Source organism: Lytechinus pictus, chromosome 3, assembly GCF_037042905.1.
Source record: "Lytechinus pictus isolate F3 Inbred chromosome 3, Lp3.0, whole genome shotgun sequence".
Taxonomy (NCBI): Eukaryota; Metazoa; Echinodermata; class Echinoidea; order Temnopleuroida; family Toxopneustidae; genus Lytechinus; species Lytechinus pictus.
This window is the reverse complement of record NC_087247.1, coordinates 47978243-47997004: the sequence shown is the minus strand read 5'-3', so window position 1 is coordinate 47997004 and position 18762 is coordinate 47978243. Positions and strand designations below refer to the sequence as shown.

The following is an 18762-nucleotide window of genomic DNA, read 5'->3' as shown; positions in this document are numbered from 1 at the left end:
AGGCCTGACAACTAAGTAGTTTACTGCCTCCGTTTCGTAAAAAAGAAGAGTTCGAATCACTCCGAAGGCCTATTTTGTACAATCTTACTAAAACACGGAATTATAACAATGTTTTTGGCGAGGGACCGTTTCATATAAAGCTGTTCATAGGTTAAGCAGTGGCGTAACAGGCGGTGGGGGGGGGGGCAAGCTGCCCCCCCCCCCCCCTCCCCTGGCGGATTTCACCGGGAAAATAAAAAACGGGGAAAAAGAGAAAAGGGAGGGAGAAAGAAAGGGAAAGGGGAAGGAAAGGGGAAAAGGAAAGGATGAAAAGAAAAGGGAAAAGTGAAAAGAAAACGAAATTTTTTTAATGGAAAATGAAGGAAAGCGGGAAAAGGAACGAAAGAAGAATGAAACATTTGGAACAAGATAGCTTGTGTGAAAACAGAAAAATCAAAGAAACAGATCAACGAAAGTTTGAGTATAATCAGACAAATAATGAGAAAGTTATGAGCATTTGAATATTGCGATCACTAATGCTATGGAGATCCTCACGTTGGCAATGCGACAAAGATGTGTGATGTCACTTGTGAACAACTCTCCCCATTACTTTAGTATATATTTCACTTAAAATGCCTCTTTTATCACATCTAACAGTAGATCATGTGTTATTTCTATAGGAGTGCATGTAATACATATTTTTAAAGAATACATCATGGATGAAGAGTTTGTATCACCATAAGAAAAAACAAAAAGATACATTTTAGGGGTATTTTATAGTCCATCAAAGGGAAAGTTGTTCACATGTGACATCACACCTCCTTGTCGCATTGCCAATTGGAGGATCTCCATGTAACTCCATGTAAAAAATAACTTAATAACACGACCGGGCTGCCGACGATTGAAAAAATAAAAAACGGGAAGAAAGACGGACAGCATACAATATTGTTCTATAAGCTTGCTAAATTTTATGCAAATAAGCTATCGAGGCCCGTCCCAGACCCCATGCAGTAGAGGCTCTTCATCTATAACCTTCAAATGGCTCTATAACGCCCCCCCCCCCCTGTAGGGACCCTTCCTATACACTAAGCTTAACGTTCAATCACTGGCGTACATGCGCGGGAGGGGGGGGGGGGGTCTTGGTTTCACACCCAAGAGGAAATAAAAGAAATTATAGGAGACAACGTAATCATGGAGCTATTAAACACAGAAATTAAAATTAATGGAAACAATACAATTATTATTTTGCTGAATATAATGGAAAAATATATGACATAATTAGAATTTTACTTTCAATAGGCAATTTTTTCCCAGCTCGCTGGCGACTTTTTACAAATTTCCCCACGTTGCTATGTTTTGCCCCCTCAAAATATTTGGTTCATTACGTAACTGGATTGAATAAAATTACTGTGTTGTGTAAAAGCTACATTCTGTATATACCCGCGATCATGGCGATTTGATTAAATATGTCGGCATTCTGCGAGGTTTAAATGGCTTTGATATCAAAAAGTTCCGGTGGCTCCGCCCCGGACCCCAACCGCATAGAACTGCCGTATATGAGTATGGATCGAAGGTTTGGGCCATATGGCCCCTAAAAGTTCTACAAACAAGAACAAAAAAAGGAGGAAAGTAAAGCAAAAGGAAAAGTGTGGGATATGATTTTATTTACTGAATGTAATGTCAAAAAAATATTTCAAAGTTAGATTCTCATGAAGAGGTTTTTTTTATCGCTCGCTTCGCTCGCTCGGGACTTACATTAAGCAGCATTTTAGCACATACGCCATACTGCGCCCCTCTTGTTTTGTACTCTTCACGCTACTGCCGCAAATAATCCTGTTCACAGTGGCGTACAGACCACACACAAAAAAGGAACGGAGAGAGAGAAGAGTGAAATATATTATTCTCTGGATATCATGTCAAAATCTATCACAAAATTGGATTTTTGTATTAAAAATCTCAAAGTTTTTGCTCGCTCGCTTCGCTCGCTCGCGACTTTTTTTTAAAGATAAATTCTGCCCGATACGCAATATCTGGCCCTCTCAAATTCGTCGCCTCATCACACCATTACGCCTGTTCATACCATGATATGACCGGGAAATGTTTGGCTCTTGCCCCCCCTGGCCAGCGACCCCTGTTACGCCGCTGAGGTTAAGAGTGACTGTATGAACGACTGGTGATCCTTTAATGTAATCATGATATTCACCATTAAAAGTTCATTGGTCAGTTGGTGATTATTTAGTGCCATTCCATTCCTTGTTTTTATTTGGCAATAAGTCATGATTGACTATTTTAGGGTAACAATGTTCTTTAGTATTTTTATTTTTTTATTGTTTTTTCTTTATATTTCTTTTGCCTAAGAAATGATCACCAGTCGCTTTTAAAGTCACTCTTTACATACGAACAGCTTTATGAAATACCTCCAGGATATACACAGATTAGGGCTGGTAGCCAAGTGCTTTTTTACTGAAATGAGGACTTGTAACATTTTTTTTTTACATTTGGTTACGTCTTTATGCATTAACGTGTTGTATTAAAAAAATACTGCAGCAACAATTTGTAACTATATTTTGCCCAGGCTTTATAAAAATTGGGCCTGGTGGCCAAGTGGTTACAGCCTCTGTTTGATAAACAGAAGATCGAAGGTTCGATTCCCTCCCATGGCCTATTTTTTTTAAAGAAAATACTGGAGCGCGAAATTTTGAAAATGTTTTGTCAGCTCGTTCACATATAAGGCCTGGTGGCCAAGTGGTTACGGCCTCTGTCTCATAAACAGAAGATCGAGGGTTCGATTCCCTCCCATGGCCTATTTTTATAAAAGAAGATACTGAGACGCGAACGTTTTATATGTTTTTGGCCAACCCTAACGCCTGACGGCCAAATGATATGGCCCCTGTCTCGTAATCAGAAGATCGAGGGATCGAAGCCCTCCCAAGCCTTCATGGTGTTTCTTTTTTATGGTAAAATATTACTGATACGCGAATTTCTAACATCTTTTGGCTAAGTCAAACAAAAAATAAATTCTGGTGACCAAGGATACTGTCTCCGTTTCGTAAAAAAGAAGATGGAGAGTTCAAATCACCCCTCCGGCCTGTTTTGTACAATCTTACGGAAAGAAGGAATTATAACTATGTTTTTGGTACACAGAATAGGACTGGTGGCTAATGCAAGTGCTTTTTTTCTTCCTGTTTTACTGAAACGAGGACTTTTAACAATCGCTTTTTTGCTAGGTTTTGTTGCTATTTGGTTACTGCAGCGACAATTAGTAACTATATTTTGCCCAGGATATGCACAAATAAGGGCTACTGGCCAAGTAGTTACGGTCTTTGTTTCATAGACAGAAGATGGATGTCCCAAGCCCTCCCATGGTCTCCTTTGCGAAACTTTTTTTAGCCCCGGTCATACACAAATAAGGTTTGAACGTGAAGTGGTTCCGGTCGAGAGTTCGAATCCCTTCCAAGCATTGTTATGAGAAGAGGGGGGGGGGGGGTAATATCTTACTTAAACACGGAATCACAAGCGAAGCGAACAAAAATATGCAGTTTTAGAAAAAATAATATAGATTTTGCATGTCATGAAAAGCCCTAAATATTTTATTGGTCAGATATTCAAGGAAATTTGATGAATCTTTTCGACACGTACGCATACTTCTTGCTTGAAAAAAAAAACGTTAATAAATTAGTATATAGTTCAATGGTAAATTCTCCGGCATGATTATTCAATTATATAATATTTCCTAATGCCCCACTCAAAATGAAATAATGATGACTTATTTTAAATTACATTACGACCAAATTACTCCCATGTAAGGCCTGGTGGCCAAGTGGTAAGGCGTCTGTCTCGTAAACAGAAGATCAAGGGTTCGAACCCCTTTCAGGCCTTCTTCCTTTTTTGGTGTCATGTCACTGAAAACTGACTTGTATTTTTTTAACACGATACTAAAGAAATAATGCCTGGTTATCAAGTTGTACGGGGTCCGTTGATCATGACCTCACTGTGGATTGGCTGACAGAACTCAATTAAGGGTATGTATTGTGTCTGCCGATGAAAGACTATATTTATTTATTTCGCATTGTTGATATGATAATGGCTCTTTAGAAACATGCAATATTGGGAATAATTTGGACTAAACCATTAACAAATGGTGTGTGGTTAAAAATTACACTTTTCTGCAGAATGTCCGTCATGAACCCGCTTCTTATTGCCTAGCAAAACCAGGGTTTCAATTAAACTTGATAAAGATGTCTGGGAAGCATTATACGTAAACAAATTTGATCAAAATGATATTTGATGAGAACAATTAATTTGGCTATTATTTTAGAAGGAACTTACGTCTTCTTTGAATAGCACAGCAGCGCACTGTAGTGTAATACCCATCATCTTATGAGGATTCCATGTCACCGAATCGGCTCTGTTAGATGTGAAGCAAAGGTCTTTACGTTACTTTAATCATCTTAATAAACAATGCATGAAATATTAAAACCGAATTCTTCATCAGCGTGAACCAAGTAAACTTTGGTATGATTTTCCTATTATGAAATAGAGGGGCAAACTTCAATGATGTCAATAGATATCGATGGATTTGGGGATTTATTTGCCTTGTTTGTATAATGTGGATCCACCCCCCTCCCGAAAGAAAACAGCCAGAACTTTTTTTTAGCTCGAGAAATGTACAATTAACATAGAAGGGCAAAACCTTGCTACTATAAGCATCTTGTCTGACTTTACTTGGAAAAAGTTTCTTATGTAATAATTATTGTTACTGTACATATTATGGTACGTGTGTTATAATAGCACCCACGAGAATAACCGAAAACTCCGTTTACATATTATGCACTGTGCAGTATTGGAAATTATGCTTATGCAGTTATAAACACGTGATTTGATTATGTGAATCAAAACTTAAATGATAGATATTTGATTTATAAAAAAAACACAATGGTTTGCTTGTCAGTTATACGTATATTATTATTGTATTTTCTTTGTTAATGTGTTTATGAAAAATTGTTGCAGAAACCAATAAATGAAATGAAATGAAGAATCTAGTAAACCAGGAAATCCCCGACTAAACGTAAAAGAAAGAACATGGTCGGACATCTCATACTTGTCGACGAAAGATTTAAAAACACGAAGGTTTAACTTGATGCCCTGATTGAATAAGGATATCTGATATTACGTACATACCTACTAACACCATCCAGTTTATGACGATGTTTCCGCGAAAGAAGTGCACCCCCTCCCCAAGCAGCCTGATGAACAGAAATGAAATAAAGATAACAAATTATTTAATTCCCCAAAATAATTTGATTTTTTTTTATAGATACTAACAAGGGTTGATTCATTCAGATTTAATAATGTGAAATTTATGTTTTCATCCTCAACCTCTCTCAAGGTAATTACTTTCTTATGAATTTACAGTATCGGGTTCTATTAAAAACTCGTTTATTTTTATGTCATTAAAAATTGAAATACGAACTAGAATGTCATTATTATTTAACACCATCTTCCAATCAAAACAAATTGGTTAAATGAACTTCATTATAAAAAAAAAATGCAACAGAAACATAACTGCAAAACAATTAGAATTATTTAAAAAACAAAAAAAGAGTTGATCACTGCCCAAACAGAATTGCTGCCCTCTTTGATCAAATGAAATGAGATCACATTCTGAATAAAAGGGAATGGTAAATAAGAAATAAAAAACAGTGAAGCTGAATTAAATGGGTCTATTGCATTTAGTGCTATTAGATCAAGTCTTGCTGACCATTACCCATTAATCGATTTTTTTTCAATCACATAATGTAACATTTTAGTAGTTGATAAAAATAGTTATCAAGATTTAAGCGCAAATATATATCGAATAGAATTAAAACCGATTAGCTTTGGCAATAAAATCCCGGGATAAAATCACACCGAGAATGACAGAGTAGTTGGCCAGCGCTCAAATGGAATTGCTGCCCGCTTCGATCGAATGACTTTTTGGTTGTAAGAACTCACATCTACATGCATCCAAAGGTTATATTTTGAGCAGATATCTGCAATTTTGTTGATTGGATCGTATGCTCCAACTACGGTAGTGCCAGCTGTAGCATTGACGAAGAAAGGCTTGTCCCCCTAGTAAAAAAAAATACATTAAACCTGAACACATGCATTCTTTTCACGCAAAACATGTGATAAAAATGACAATAGAACAACAAACAGTAAGGTTAATTCAAAGAAATACAATTTTGATTGCCCTTAGCGTTACTTTATGGAATGCAAAAATTATTTGATGAAGTTTGAATTGAGAAATCATCGCTGGTCTTTTAGACGTCCATAATTTGAATAGTTGGCCCTACTTTAATGTATCATTTATTAATTCATTTTCAGAGGTCACATGAATTTCGCACACAAATAAGGAAATTAAATTTCCAAAAATAATCATCTATTTGATCTTTATGTAATGAAAATTATTTATGATATTCATGTATTCAATCACATTCTTCATATTATTGTACATGTATGTTATAAAATGTGCAATTAAAAAACAGCGTAATAAAAATTTAATAGCTTATAGAAACATGACTTGAGTAAATCTACCTAAAATGTCTAAGTCTTTTGATTATAGTTTTATAAATTAAACAAACAAGGCCATATACAGTCTTCACTAATGGACTGCTTATATCAAACTTTCTTTTTACAATGAACATCTAATTTGCTGATCTGTTTGAAATACCAGTATTCTGCCTTCCATGAAAAATAACTTACCCTTCCAATCGCCTGTTGAACTTTGTTCTCAAAATCCTCTGCACTCATCCTCCCCCTAAATAAAGACATTTTGATGATTTAAATATTTTCGCATTGCAAATTTTGCGATTCTACGTTTTTTTAGATGCACAGATAGGTTATTGAAAATGAATTATTGAACATGTAAATCCTGTTGAAAATATTACTTAATTTGTGTTCCAGAAATATAATCAAAAGAGACACTTCCACGCTGCAAAAACTCCGGTGTTGATTTAACACCAGCCCGGAAACTATATCTGTCCACACCAGAGAAGTGTTAAACAACACCAGTTTGGTTTTGGTTTAACACCAGATATGTGTTTATACAACACCAATTAGTATTAAAACAGCATCGGTTTGATTCCAAACTGGTGTTATTTCAATACTTCTCTGGTGTGGACAGATATAGATTCCGGGCTGGTGTTAAATCAACACCGGAGTTTTTGCAGTGATCACATTTGAAAAAAAAATCAGTCACATGTATCTCTGAAAGTAACAAGTCTACCAATAAAATGAGAGTAAGTATTATCACTATGTCTTCTAGATCTCAAAGTAGTCTTGGAGGCGAACGTAGGAGGATGGTGGCTTATGGCTAAATGCTTTGAGACAGACACACTTTTTAAATTTATTAATTAATCAATTTAGTTATTCATTATTAATATTACTATATCTTTGGGGGGGGGAGGGGGTGTTTAGGTAAAATGGGAATGTTAACGATGTCAGTGATATATACTTGATTTATAAACATGTCTACAAGATTTCCTTGAAAGAAATTGAGGTCTGGGTAGTATGACTGGGTACATGACCTCCAAACAATGTAATTACAAAAGATATGGCTTCGTTTTGATACGCCAACAACTCGACGTGATTATGCTTGACCCTCTGTGAAGGCTCTGTTTGTAGAAACAAAGAGTATAATTTGGTTTTAAAAATCGCAATTACCATGGTAACTTACCTGTCGTCTGTCTCAACGAGGATGAGATTATCTGTACCAATACCTAGGATGGAGGCCGCCCGTTTGATCGAGAAATGACTCTGAAATTTACAAAGATGCCGAGGAACGATTATGGTTAATTACCGCTGCCATTGCACAAAACGCAGTTAACTGCAGTGCTAACTATGGTTTTATTATTATTTCAATGCACTAATCGTGATTATAGAGTCTAGACATATTCAGAATATTATTCAGGATAATACTTTAACAACAAGAACAACAACAACTTCTACTACTACTACTACTACTACTACTACTACTACTACTACTACTACTACTACTACTACTACTACTACTACTACAACTACTACTACTACTATACTGCTGCTGCTGCTGCTGCTGCTGATGTCGCTGCTGCTACTATCATTAGGCGTACTACTACTTTTACTGCCACTGCTCAGATGGAATCCCATTCTCCAATGATCCAAAACATATGCAAATTCATTACATCTTTACCTGTTCCGAGGTGAACATGACAAGATTGGGCAGACCAAACAAGCCACGTCTTTTGCAGGCTGGGAAGAATTTATGCCTGGCAGCTAACACTGCATATAGGTTGCATACAGCTCCCCCTAAAAACAAACAGAATACAAAGAAATTAAAATAAGAAAGAAAAAGACTGGTGGAGTATATTCTCATAGTATAGACTATTACTCATTAAGAAAAAATATATCAAGAAATTTCTCCAAAATATATATAAATGAGAAGGCGTGGGTGTAATGATAGATTGTTTAGTCATGTTGGTCATGTTGGTATATAGATAACCTTTACTTTATCAATATTGAATATTGTAACCTATCATTCCGTAGAAATGTAGAATTGTTGTATAATCTGGATTTAATCAAGATAATATAAGGTACCACTTCAATCGTAGTAACCTATTGTTGTGATGACATCATACAAATAGTAGAAAGAAAATCTATTATCGTTTCAAAGTTTGATTAAAGTTTAATTATGAGAGAACGCGCAAACTATGGAATGTTTTATTCTATTTTCATTCCGCAGTTACCATAGTAAAAGTTAAATATCTGCGCTTCTTATCCAATCAAAACCAAGGAACGTTGTCAGATCTTACAATTCAGATAACAAAGGTTGATGAAACGCTGCCCTACTTGCTCTCATCATTCTCCTTTACATAATTATTTGTCAAGGAGAATGAAATGACCCAAACTATGCGCAAAATGTATTCAATTATTCTGTAATCCTTAAAGTCAATTGTTTAATTTGAATTTGAATAATACTCGAAAGTCATGTTCAGAAAACATACATTTGGCGTTACCTGACAGCATTATCATACTAATTTCGTTCATGATCATTCTCCTTTTGAAAACATTTTTAGTGCTATTTAAGAGACCCAAAGATTTTGTCGCTATGTATATAATATATTTTCTCTCTATATATTTATTTTGTCTAAATTCGTGATGTTTCGACTCGCTTTAAATGATAGAACTTAAAGGAATGGTACCAGTTTTTCATGGAATAAAAAAAAATCACAAGCTAAGTAAGCCCGTGCCAATATTCTAAAGTTTACATAAATTGGTACATGTATATTATATTAAATATAGTGTATGATCTAAACTTGAATTACCGAAATAAAAAATTCACAGATAATTTTTTAAAGCGGATTCATGATAACGAGGCTGTAGGCCGAGGTGAGATATAAAAAAGATCTATGAATGCATATCATTTTTTTAATGATATACTTGACGATGTTAAGCAATGCAATGTGAGATGATGAAAAATATAGGAACGAGAACCTAACAATTTGCAGTCATACGTCGCATTCATTGCTACTTTACAGAGTCAGGAATACTAAGATAAGGAAAAAAGTTGTTGACCAAAAAGATATTGAAATATAATTAACGGTTCATGATTATGAAACGAATTGCGCAATGGCAAGAAGGACGCATCTGACCAATCCGAATACGTTCATGCGACATATCTTATATAGTGTTTATCATTTTCAAAAATGAAAACGTCAAGCAGGTTTAGTATTCACTACATCATTCCTAAAGTGAGCCAATAGTAAATGTGGTAATAATATCAAGTCTTATTTGACAAAGGTTTGTCGCTGGTAAATCGATTGTAACAAAAATTATGCATCTCGAGAAAGGTGAGATTTGTATGATTGAGCACTCAACTGCCGTGGATGGGAGAGAAAATCCCTCTATTGACACGTTACCAAGGTGATAATTACCCCCATCGATTCTTTCGTCACGTGGAGATTACGGCATTATATCCCATAGTAAGGTCGAGTTGTTACTTCTCTCTCATTACACGCACATATAATTAATGTCTAGCACATGTAATCAAACACCTGAAGATATCTAGATAGAGTGCAATTACCTAGAAAGTAATGTCATGCAGTATGTCTAGTATGTTTCTGCCTCCATCTTGCCATATTTGGGTTCACGGCTAAGGTTTAGAACATTTGAATATGTTCTTCCATTATGTGATTAATTCCATTTGTCATCGCCATCATTTTCTGTGATTCTATTTGTTACAGTATATTCTCTATGATTCTCCTAATAAATCTGGCGCATATTGCTCTTATTTTTTTATTCGAACTTCATTTATTTCTCAACTGTAACATTCATTTGCTTCTTCTTCTTTTTACAATTTATTTATTCTTTTGAAAATACATCTTCGATTTGATCTATAAACTACCCTTTGTCACAATATATCAACCCGCCTTTAATCTCTACTTCGACAATGCTGTGAAGTAAGTGGTACTCTTTTTCTATCATCAAAGTTATTATCTTGTTTAATATGATGGGTTCCTTTATGTGAGTCTTTTGTCGTTTAAGTTGTCACTCTAGGGAGCATTTCATTACTATTTTTTGTTCCGACAAGTTGTCAGATCTGAAAATTCCATTGATTCTAATAAACTAAAAAGGTATGTTACCATGGTTAATGTCGGATAAAACAGGACTTGCCTGGTGGGTGATCCAGCTTTTAAATATGAGAATTATTCACGAGGGCACATATATTAATTCGGAAGATAAAGAAAAAAATCTCCAAGGAAAAGTTTTCAACTAGTTTTAAGCTTAGGGGCAAATTATCGATTGAGTCCATTCATGTATAATTTGATTTAATGTATATACTTACCAGGGGCAAAAATACCATCACCATCTTTGAAGCCGACAATTTCCCTCATCTTCTTCAATGTGGCCCTCTCCATCAAAACAAATACTGGTGCAATCTCGTATGTAAACCTGTTAATGAAATCACAAATCAGAAAAGAATTGAACACAATAAAATCCGTATATTTGGCACTTTCTGAGAGTTTGTTCAAAATTGTTTTAATCAAAGATCTTTGTGATCATTTTGTATCACCTTCGGATGTTCAGAAAACAAAATTAATGGTTCGTTACATTTTGATCACTATACGTGTAATTGAATGCTAGATTTCTGAAAGACTGTTTCTGACTTTTCTTGGTCTAATATGTCTGAGAATAACGAAACTGATTTAATATCCGACGGGAGATCCCCATGTTACGCAGAGAATACAATAATCACACTATTAACATTACCGTGTGTGAATATTGCGATTAAACGCTCTTGCAACTCCGCATGTTATCTTCCTAGAGCAGTAGTTTCTTTTTACAGCAAACGCAAACGTTAGTCTTCCCATTTTTCCGACGAAACCATATTCATATTATAATGTGTTTTTTTACTATAATTCCATTCCTATGTTTATAACTAAAAGGCGTGTCCTTAATTGATCTTTGAAAGTCCTATTATATAATCAGTTGATAATGCAATGTTTTTTCAACTGGATCACTGGCGTAAATCCCGGGGGGATGGGGGGGATATATCCCCCCCACTTTTCGAGGAGGGGGGGATGGCCTGTACAAACATTCCCCCCCCCCCCCACTTTTTACGAAAGAAATGGGAAAAAAAATCACAAGAGATAATTGTTTTATTGGTGAAAATGCTTCCAAAAATACCGCTTAACAAATAAAATAATATTATTGAATCATAAAATGCAAATAAAGAGCCAGTACACCATTTCCAAACGAAATACTTATGTCCTAATTATAACATTGTAAAGAAACCCCCGTTTCTTCCAATTCATCAATGTTGGGGTCTTTGGGAAGGGATTAAGATGGAATGTCAAATTATTTTAAAGTTATCTCTAATAAAACCATTAACCATCATGGGGTAAAAAAAGATAATAATATTGGAGGGGTATTTGCCATATGGACATAGAGTGGCGTAACTACGGGGGACATGGGGGGGACATGGGGGGCACATCCCCCACCCCATCGGCTGACCAAAAAAAAAAAAAACGGGGAAAAGGAGAAAAGAGGGAGAAAGGAAGAGAAACGTAGTGGGAAAGAAGAAAATATTATTCATTATAATGTTATATTATATTATAATTATGTTAAGTTACATTACATAAGAAACAGTTTTATCATAACTTTATGAAACATAATTTGCCCAGGGCCTACGTCTTCATTGTTCCTGGTGCTCGCATTGTCTGTTTAACGAGATATATAATCCTGTTGTACTAAAACATCCCGTTTTCAAGTCAATATAAACCAAATATATTTCCTAGCACTTGAGTTATCATTGTTTTATGTAGTGACATATGCTTCTTTTTCATGACTCAAAAGTGATTGCCCCATGTTAAGGTCTTCGTATATATGAAACATTTCCTGTCCGTGATTACGTCCGCATTAGTGGATTGGTGAGATATGTCTGCTCTTCATGAATTCCTAAAATCAGTCCTTAAAATGTCCCTTCTTCTGATCTGAATATCAAAAATTTTCAGCTCGCGCTTCGCGCTCGCATCATTTGGTTAATGAAATACGTATGGTCCTAGTTAATTCCTACAAAGAAACCTTAGAATGCCCCACTTCAGGTCTGAATTATCTAAGTTTTCAGCTCGCGCTTCGCGCTCGCATTGTTAAGCGAGACAGGTACCTATCATGATTACACAAATTTGATTATAATGTCCCTTTTTAGGTGTGAATATAAAAAAATTTCAGCTCGCGCTTCGCGCTCGCATTATTTGATCAGTGAGATACATATCTGTTTAATGACATTGTCCTTAAAATGTCTCTATTAGGTCACTCACTCAGTCATTCAAAAATTTGGCTGGTGCCCCCCCCCCCCCATGCCGTGACCCACGGTACGCCACTGTGGACATATCAATTACAATTCCTTGCATATCTACAAATATGATTACAAAAAAAATGCCAAAATATTTCAGTCATCCCCCCCACCCATCAACACGGATTTACGCCAGTGAACTGGATATAAAGTAAGATGAAATAGAGGTGTAAAACATCATCAAAAGATTAACAAAAGTAATTTTGGTTTCAGGAAAACTAAAAAGTGATTTTACACAAACAATTACTAAAACAAGAGTAAAAGCCTTGGAGAGCATGAGATGCATCGGAAACTAAGCATTTACTTCTCCCCTTATATAGCATAACTTGCATCCATGATAATATTTGTAATATATATTTCGTGAGTCAACTCGTGTCTTTAACATGATACAACATGCCTCAATCAGCATTCAGCTTATGTAGGGAAAGGCGGGGTAAGTTGTGACACTTTTCGCTTTTTGCATGTTAGAATTGATATGGCGAATAATCTTGTAGAAATAAGTAGCTTGCCTTAAAATCTAATTCTTGGGAAATATTTTTCACCTATACAGTATATAATTGTTTATCCCCACCCTGAAAGTCATTGTCACTTTTGGAAAAAAAAAAACGATGTCAATTGGCTCAACTTGCCCCATCTGTGGGGTAAGTTGAGCCACAAAACTATGTAGAAAAAGTATGGGGGAAGAGCTAGCATGTGAATTTTTTATTTATAGTCTTTCACTTGCTAATTCTCTATAAATACTAACATCCTCTAAAAGTAAAAGAACTGCCATGTGAATTTGCTCCTTTCTGCCTGCATATCAATGGCTTTTAAAAGTTTGTTTGGGGTTTTTTCTATATACATTACCATAAGAATTACTTTTGCTCAACTTGCCCCATGTTGGCTGGCTCAACTTACCCCAGTCCGAACTTAATGCGACATTTTCACATTCACACATTTCTTATGCATCTATCATGTAAAAGACTATGAAAAGATTGAGGATCAATACCTAGACTAACAATTTTGTTCTTGTGTTTTAATTATATTTAAAGACGTGTGTGGGTATATAAGAAGCACTTATCTATTTCACACATTTTTCCCTCTTTTTGGCTGAAATTTTTATTTTTCCCTACAATGTCTGACTCATTCATTATTGGCCTGGGGATGGTGGCTCAACTTACTCTTTATAGAGTATTACTAAATGAATCCACAACTAAGAAATGAGGCCTTCATCATTTCATAGATTTTACTGCATTTTAAACACAAACAAACAATATAGGTAATTAAAATTTGAGTGAATTAAACATTGTCGTCCATCATTATCTTCTATAGCCTATATCATAACATATCAATATGAAGCTTCATTGCATCCACGAGAAACTGTTCTGGATATTCAAGACTTTAGTAAATGGCGTACCGTGTGTCACGGCATGGGGGGGGGCACCAGCCAAACTTTTGATTCACTTAGTGCGCTTAGCGCGCTCAATTGCCAGGTATACTGACAAAATAGAGACATTTCAAGGACTATGCCATTATACGGATATGTATCTCATGTTGATCAAATAATGCGAGCGCAAAGCGCGAGCTGAAATTTTTTTATATTCAGACCTAAAAAGGGACATTATAAGCTCATTTTTGGAATCGTCATGTATCTGTCTCGCTAAATAATGCGCAAGCGAAGCGCGAGATGAAATTTTTGTATATATTGACCCCAAACAGGGACATTTTAAGGACTCTTTTTAAAGAATCCATTAAGAGTACACATATCTCACCATAATCATCTAATGCGAGTGCCAAGCGCTTACTGATTTTGTTAGAATTATATCTAAACACATGAGGCAGTTTTTGTAGTCATTGTAATCATGATAAACGCATCTCACCAATCAAGTATTACGAGCATAAAGCGCGAGCTAAAAATTTGGAAAATTCAGACCTGAAGAAAAGCATTTTAAGGCTTGGTTGTAGGAATTCACTAATATCATACTTATTTCACTAGCCAAATGATGCGAGCGCGAAGCACGAGCTGAAAATTTTTTATATTCAGATCAGAAAAAGGAACATGTTAAGAACTGATTTTAGGAATTCATGAGAAGCAGACATATCTCACCAATCCACTAATGCAAACTTAAGCATGGATTGGAAATGTTGTATATTTAGACCTTAAAAGGGGGCAATCTCTTTAAGTAGTCATGAAAAAGAAGCATATGTCACTGCATAAAACAATAATAACTCGAAGTGCGAGGAAATATATGTGGTGTACATTGACTTAAAAACGGGATGTTTTAGTACAACACGATTATATATCTCGTTAAACAGACAATGCAAACACCAGGAACGAACACATAGGCCCTGAGAAAATTATGTTTCATAAAGTTATGAAGAAAAAAAATTCTTATGTAATATAACATTAGATATATAATGTGATAAACATAATAATGTGCAATAACTTCTTTATTCCCACTACGTTTTTCTTCCTTTCTCCATCTCTTTCTCCTTTTCCCCGTTTTTTTTTAGGCCAGCCGATGGGGGGGGGGGCGTGCACCCTGTGCCCCCCCCCCCCCCGTAGTTACACCACTGACCTCAGTGATGAATACAATCGCGTTGGTAAATAAAATGGAATCAGAACCAAATCAAGAAAAGTGTGTCAGCAAAGCTTTGATGATTTCGACTGAAAGCAGGCGGTATTGGGGCTGGTGTACAATTTCCTCAATGAAATTTGACGTTTATATCTTTGAAAAGAAGAATGATGCATGGCGAAGATATCGTAGAGGTAGTTGTAATCGAGGCACGTTGCTTGTCTTAAAAATGATTTCTGCAATGTTTCAAACTTGTTTCCCTAAATTGCATCGGATCCATGTATGTTTGCGAGATTACAAAAAAAAAACACGAATATTGATGTTGGAGGAAATAGTATTATTTGTTTGATATTTTCATCATCAGTGAGGTATCATGAAAGTAAAATGAAAGAAAGACCAATTAGGTAATTATTGAAAAATTCTGTAATTAACATAGACTAAAAATGAAAAGTGCGTTCTCAAAATACATGGAGTTACCATTCGGATTTGTATACGTTTTGATAAAGAATTAACACTGTAATGATGTCACGAAATGAAAAAAACTTATCAAGATCTTAAATGTCAGATAATAAAAAATCGCTACTAATTGTTTTATTGATGGGAATTTAACTACTTATTTCATTAATTTCTATGTGTTTCATGATTCTCATCTACTTCATGACGTCATCGAACTGATCATCAAAAGAATCAACCGTCTTTTCTTACATTGCGATAGGTTATAGTTGTGTAACCTAAAACTATTCGTCAACCTTTATTGCATTCCACCTTGTTTCTCCCAAGAGTGCATGTAGGTTGCGTGAACTGATCAAAGTTATCTGATTTGTTCTCCCTTGATGTAACCTTCGATATTGGAGTTCTGACATTTTGTCTCAAGTGTTTCTTAGTTCACATTTACACAAGAATAGCCATGCTTGAAATATCGAAGTCAAGAGAGAAAGAGGGCAGTGAGAGAATGTAGAAAAGCTAAAGGGTCTGTGAGAGCAGGAAGAGGAAAATGGTACAAGGAATGAGGACAATAACATGTGAGAATCTTTAATTCATTCACAAATCTTAATATCATTTTCTTAGTAAACTAGAATAGCTTTTGTGTTGATAAACTATTCAAAATCGCCGATTTTGTAATATTCTGTGTGTACAAACAATGAAAATATTTTTAAACAAATAACCTTAACTAATAATATTTTAATAAATCTACCACCAAAAAGTGCTTTCTCTGCCCATCAATAAATATTAACTTTTTCTGCAGTGACTTTGCAGACGAATTAAGTTTGTCTATTGATCATTATCAACAAACCCAACCTTGTATGCATATTATAGCACGATTTAAAGTCAATGAATGATTATCTATCAATCTTAAGATAATTTATAGGTTTTACTTATAGATAATTGCAAATGTTAATATACCAATCTAATATATCTTAGACAGCACTCAATGAATCGTATTGCTATAAGACTACTTAGTGGACATATTAGAAACCAATTTGAATAGTTTTGCTGTTGATGAAACTTGTCCAAGGAGAGAGAGAGAAATATAATATTGACGCCAAAATCACTAAAAGCGTACCCCTGAGTGCCTTCAGTCTTAACATTATATTTAAATCAGCTGTACGAGTGCTTTTCTGTAAAACCTGGGAGAGTAGGATGAACAGATTTCAGGAACGACAAAAGAAACACCTGGACGAAAGTTACGATTTCCATTATCTTCTGAAGACAAGATAAATGCACTCTTCTGTTAGACATGCCAGAAGGCATAAACGCTTTAAACATGTATCATCGATAAAATCATGGTTCTCTAAAAGAGAAACTTCCTACCCCTGCTCATACTATCGTAAGTACGGTAGATAAAGAAATCCGAGAGTATTCTCTTCACGGTTAAAACATTTTCAATGTTTATGTACAATGAATGCCATGGAACATGACCAGAATACACGAGCTATAGCGTGACTACAATTTGAAGAATAAATGTCACCGATTGACAAACAACCCCCCCCCCAAAAAAAAAAAAAAAAAGAGATATTCAGAAGAGAATAGCAGAAGAAACACTGGTGGATGTGAAAATTTGAGGGAATTACATAAAGACAAGATAAATTGTTTAAAATAAAATGAAATAATCTTCCAGGCAGTATTCATGACTTAACGATAAGAAAATAAAAAGAAGAATGTACCTTTAAAGGAAAGAGGAGTAACAACAACAATAAAAACAAAGAAAAACAATATCAACAATATTTTTGTCAATGTTGCGTTCAGTGAGTAAAATGTCATGCACTTTGTACTTTTAAAAAATCAACCTCAACTTTTTAATGCAGCATGCAAAAGCAAGTGGAGGAAGCTTCATGGAACTGACAGAATAAAATACAATCCCAATCTCTTTTCTTCTGTTTTTGATGGATGATACTCACATGTTTGTATTAGCTGTAGCTGTCAGCCATTCCCCTGCCATTGAAACGATATCGAGCCCTTGTGAGATTTGGTTGAAGAACCGTGGATGACCTGTCGTTACATACAAACAGACAGATAAAATATATACGAGCAGACATAAAGACAAACAGACAGATCAGAGATAAGGGAGCAGATTGAAACAAGTTATATCGAATCCAGAAAAACTCTAGACTAAGGACTTTATTGACTCAGAATCGACAGTATGTGCATTTTATATAGGATGACTTTATAAGAATGAATATGCAAATAACATTCAAAATACGGGACCGAATAGGGCGGATAATATTCGCTCCTTCGTTTTTATTACAGCACATCTTTCGTTGTTTTTTTTACATACATGTATAGGAAAACAAAAATTGATGGAGGCGTGTTGGGTTATAAAAACTTCTTGGACTTTGAAAGTTTTTCTGATAGACGTTAACAACAGAACTTTTTTTATTGCTCTATTCACCTGTGTGTACGCAATATTTGAGCGTGTTTCGACAGTCATTGAGAATCTGATCCAGGTTCTCCGCCTTGTCAGGGAGCTCCAGGTGGAGCTTCTCCCTCAGGTCATGAGGATGGTTGAATTCAAGGATCTTGGTGGTACGGTCGTAGGACTCCTGGACGTACTCCACAAGGATCTCATGCATCTCTTTCAAGAATTTGGCGGTGAGTCCGCTGGCTCCCTTGCAAGGGAGGAGGTCTGGGAAGGGGTATTTAAAATGTGAAAGTCGAGAGGCAATATAATATTGAAGAAGAAATAATTGAAAAAATAGAAATTGTAAAAAAAAAAATGCAACATTTGAGGAGATAAACATTAAAATGACAGAAAGGGGATCATTAAAAGTAAATGGAGAAAGTGGGGGAGGTTAAGAAAGGAAGAAATGACAAACTTGAAAAAAAAAAGAGGAAAGAGAGTGAAAACGAAATAGA

General features: G+C 35.4%; 1 protein-coding gene and 1 non-coding gene across 2 annotated transcripts in view; one reads left to right on the top strand and one right to left on the bottom strand.

The window, feature by feature from the left end:
* The window catches only part of LOC129257113 (glutamate decarboxylase 1-like), a 32973-nt gene extending 14444 nt beyond the window's left edge, over positions 1-18529 (bottom strand). The window contains exons 1-9 of the mRNA XM_054895367.2: positions 18299-18529; positions 17808-17898; positions 10844-10950; positions 8192-8307; positions 7697-7776; positions 6724-6778; positions 5974-6090; positions 5161-5225; positions 4309-4387 (exon numbers count right to left, since the gene is read on the bottom strand). Of these exons, the coding sequence (XP_054751342.1) occupies positions 4309-4387; positions 5161-5225; positions 5974-6090; positions 6724-6778; positions 7697-7776; positions 8192-8307; positions 10844-10950; positions 17808-17898; positions 18299-18479 (891 nt within the window). The 5' untranslated portion in view covers positions 18480-18529. The remainder of the gene's footprint in view (positions 1-4308; positions 4388-5160; positions 5226-5973; positions 6091-6723; positions 6779-7696; positions 7777-8191; positions 8308-10843; positions 10951-17807; positions 17899-18298) is intronic.
* On the top strand, positions 3786-3857 carry TRNAT-CGU (transfer RNA threonine (anticodon CGU)). Its single transcript has one exon. It is a non-coding gene; the product is annotated as a tRNA-Thr (tRNA).
* Positions 18530-18762: the final 233 nt, after the last annotated feature.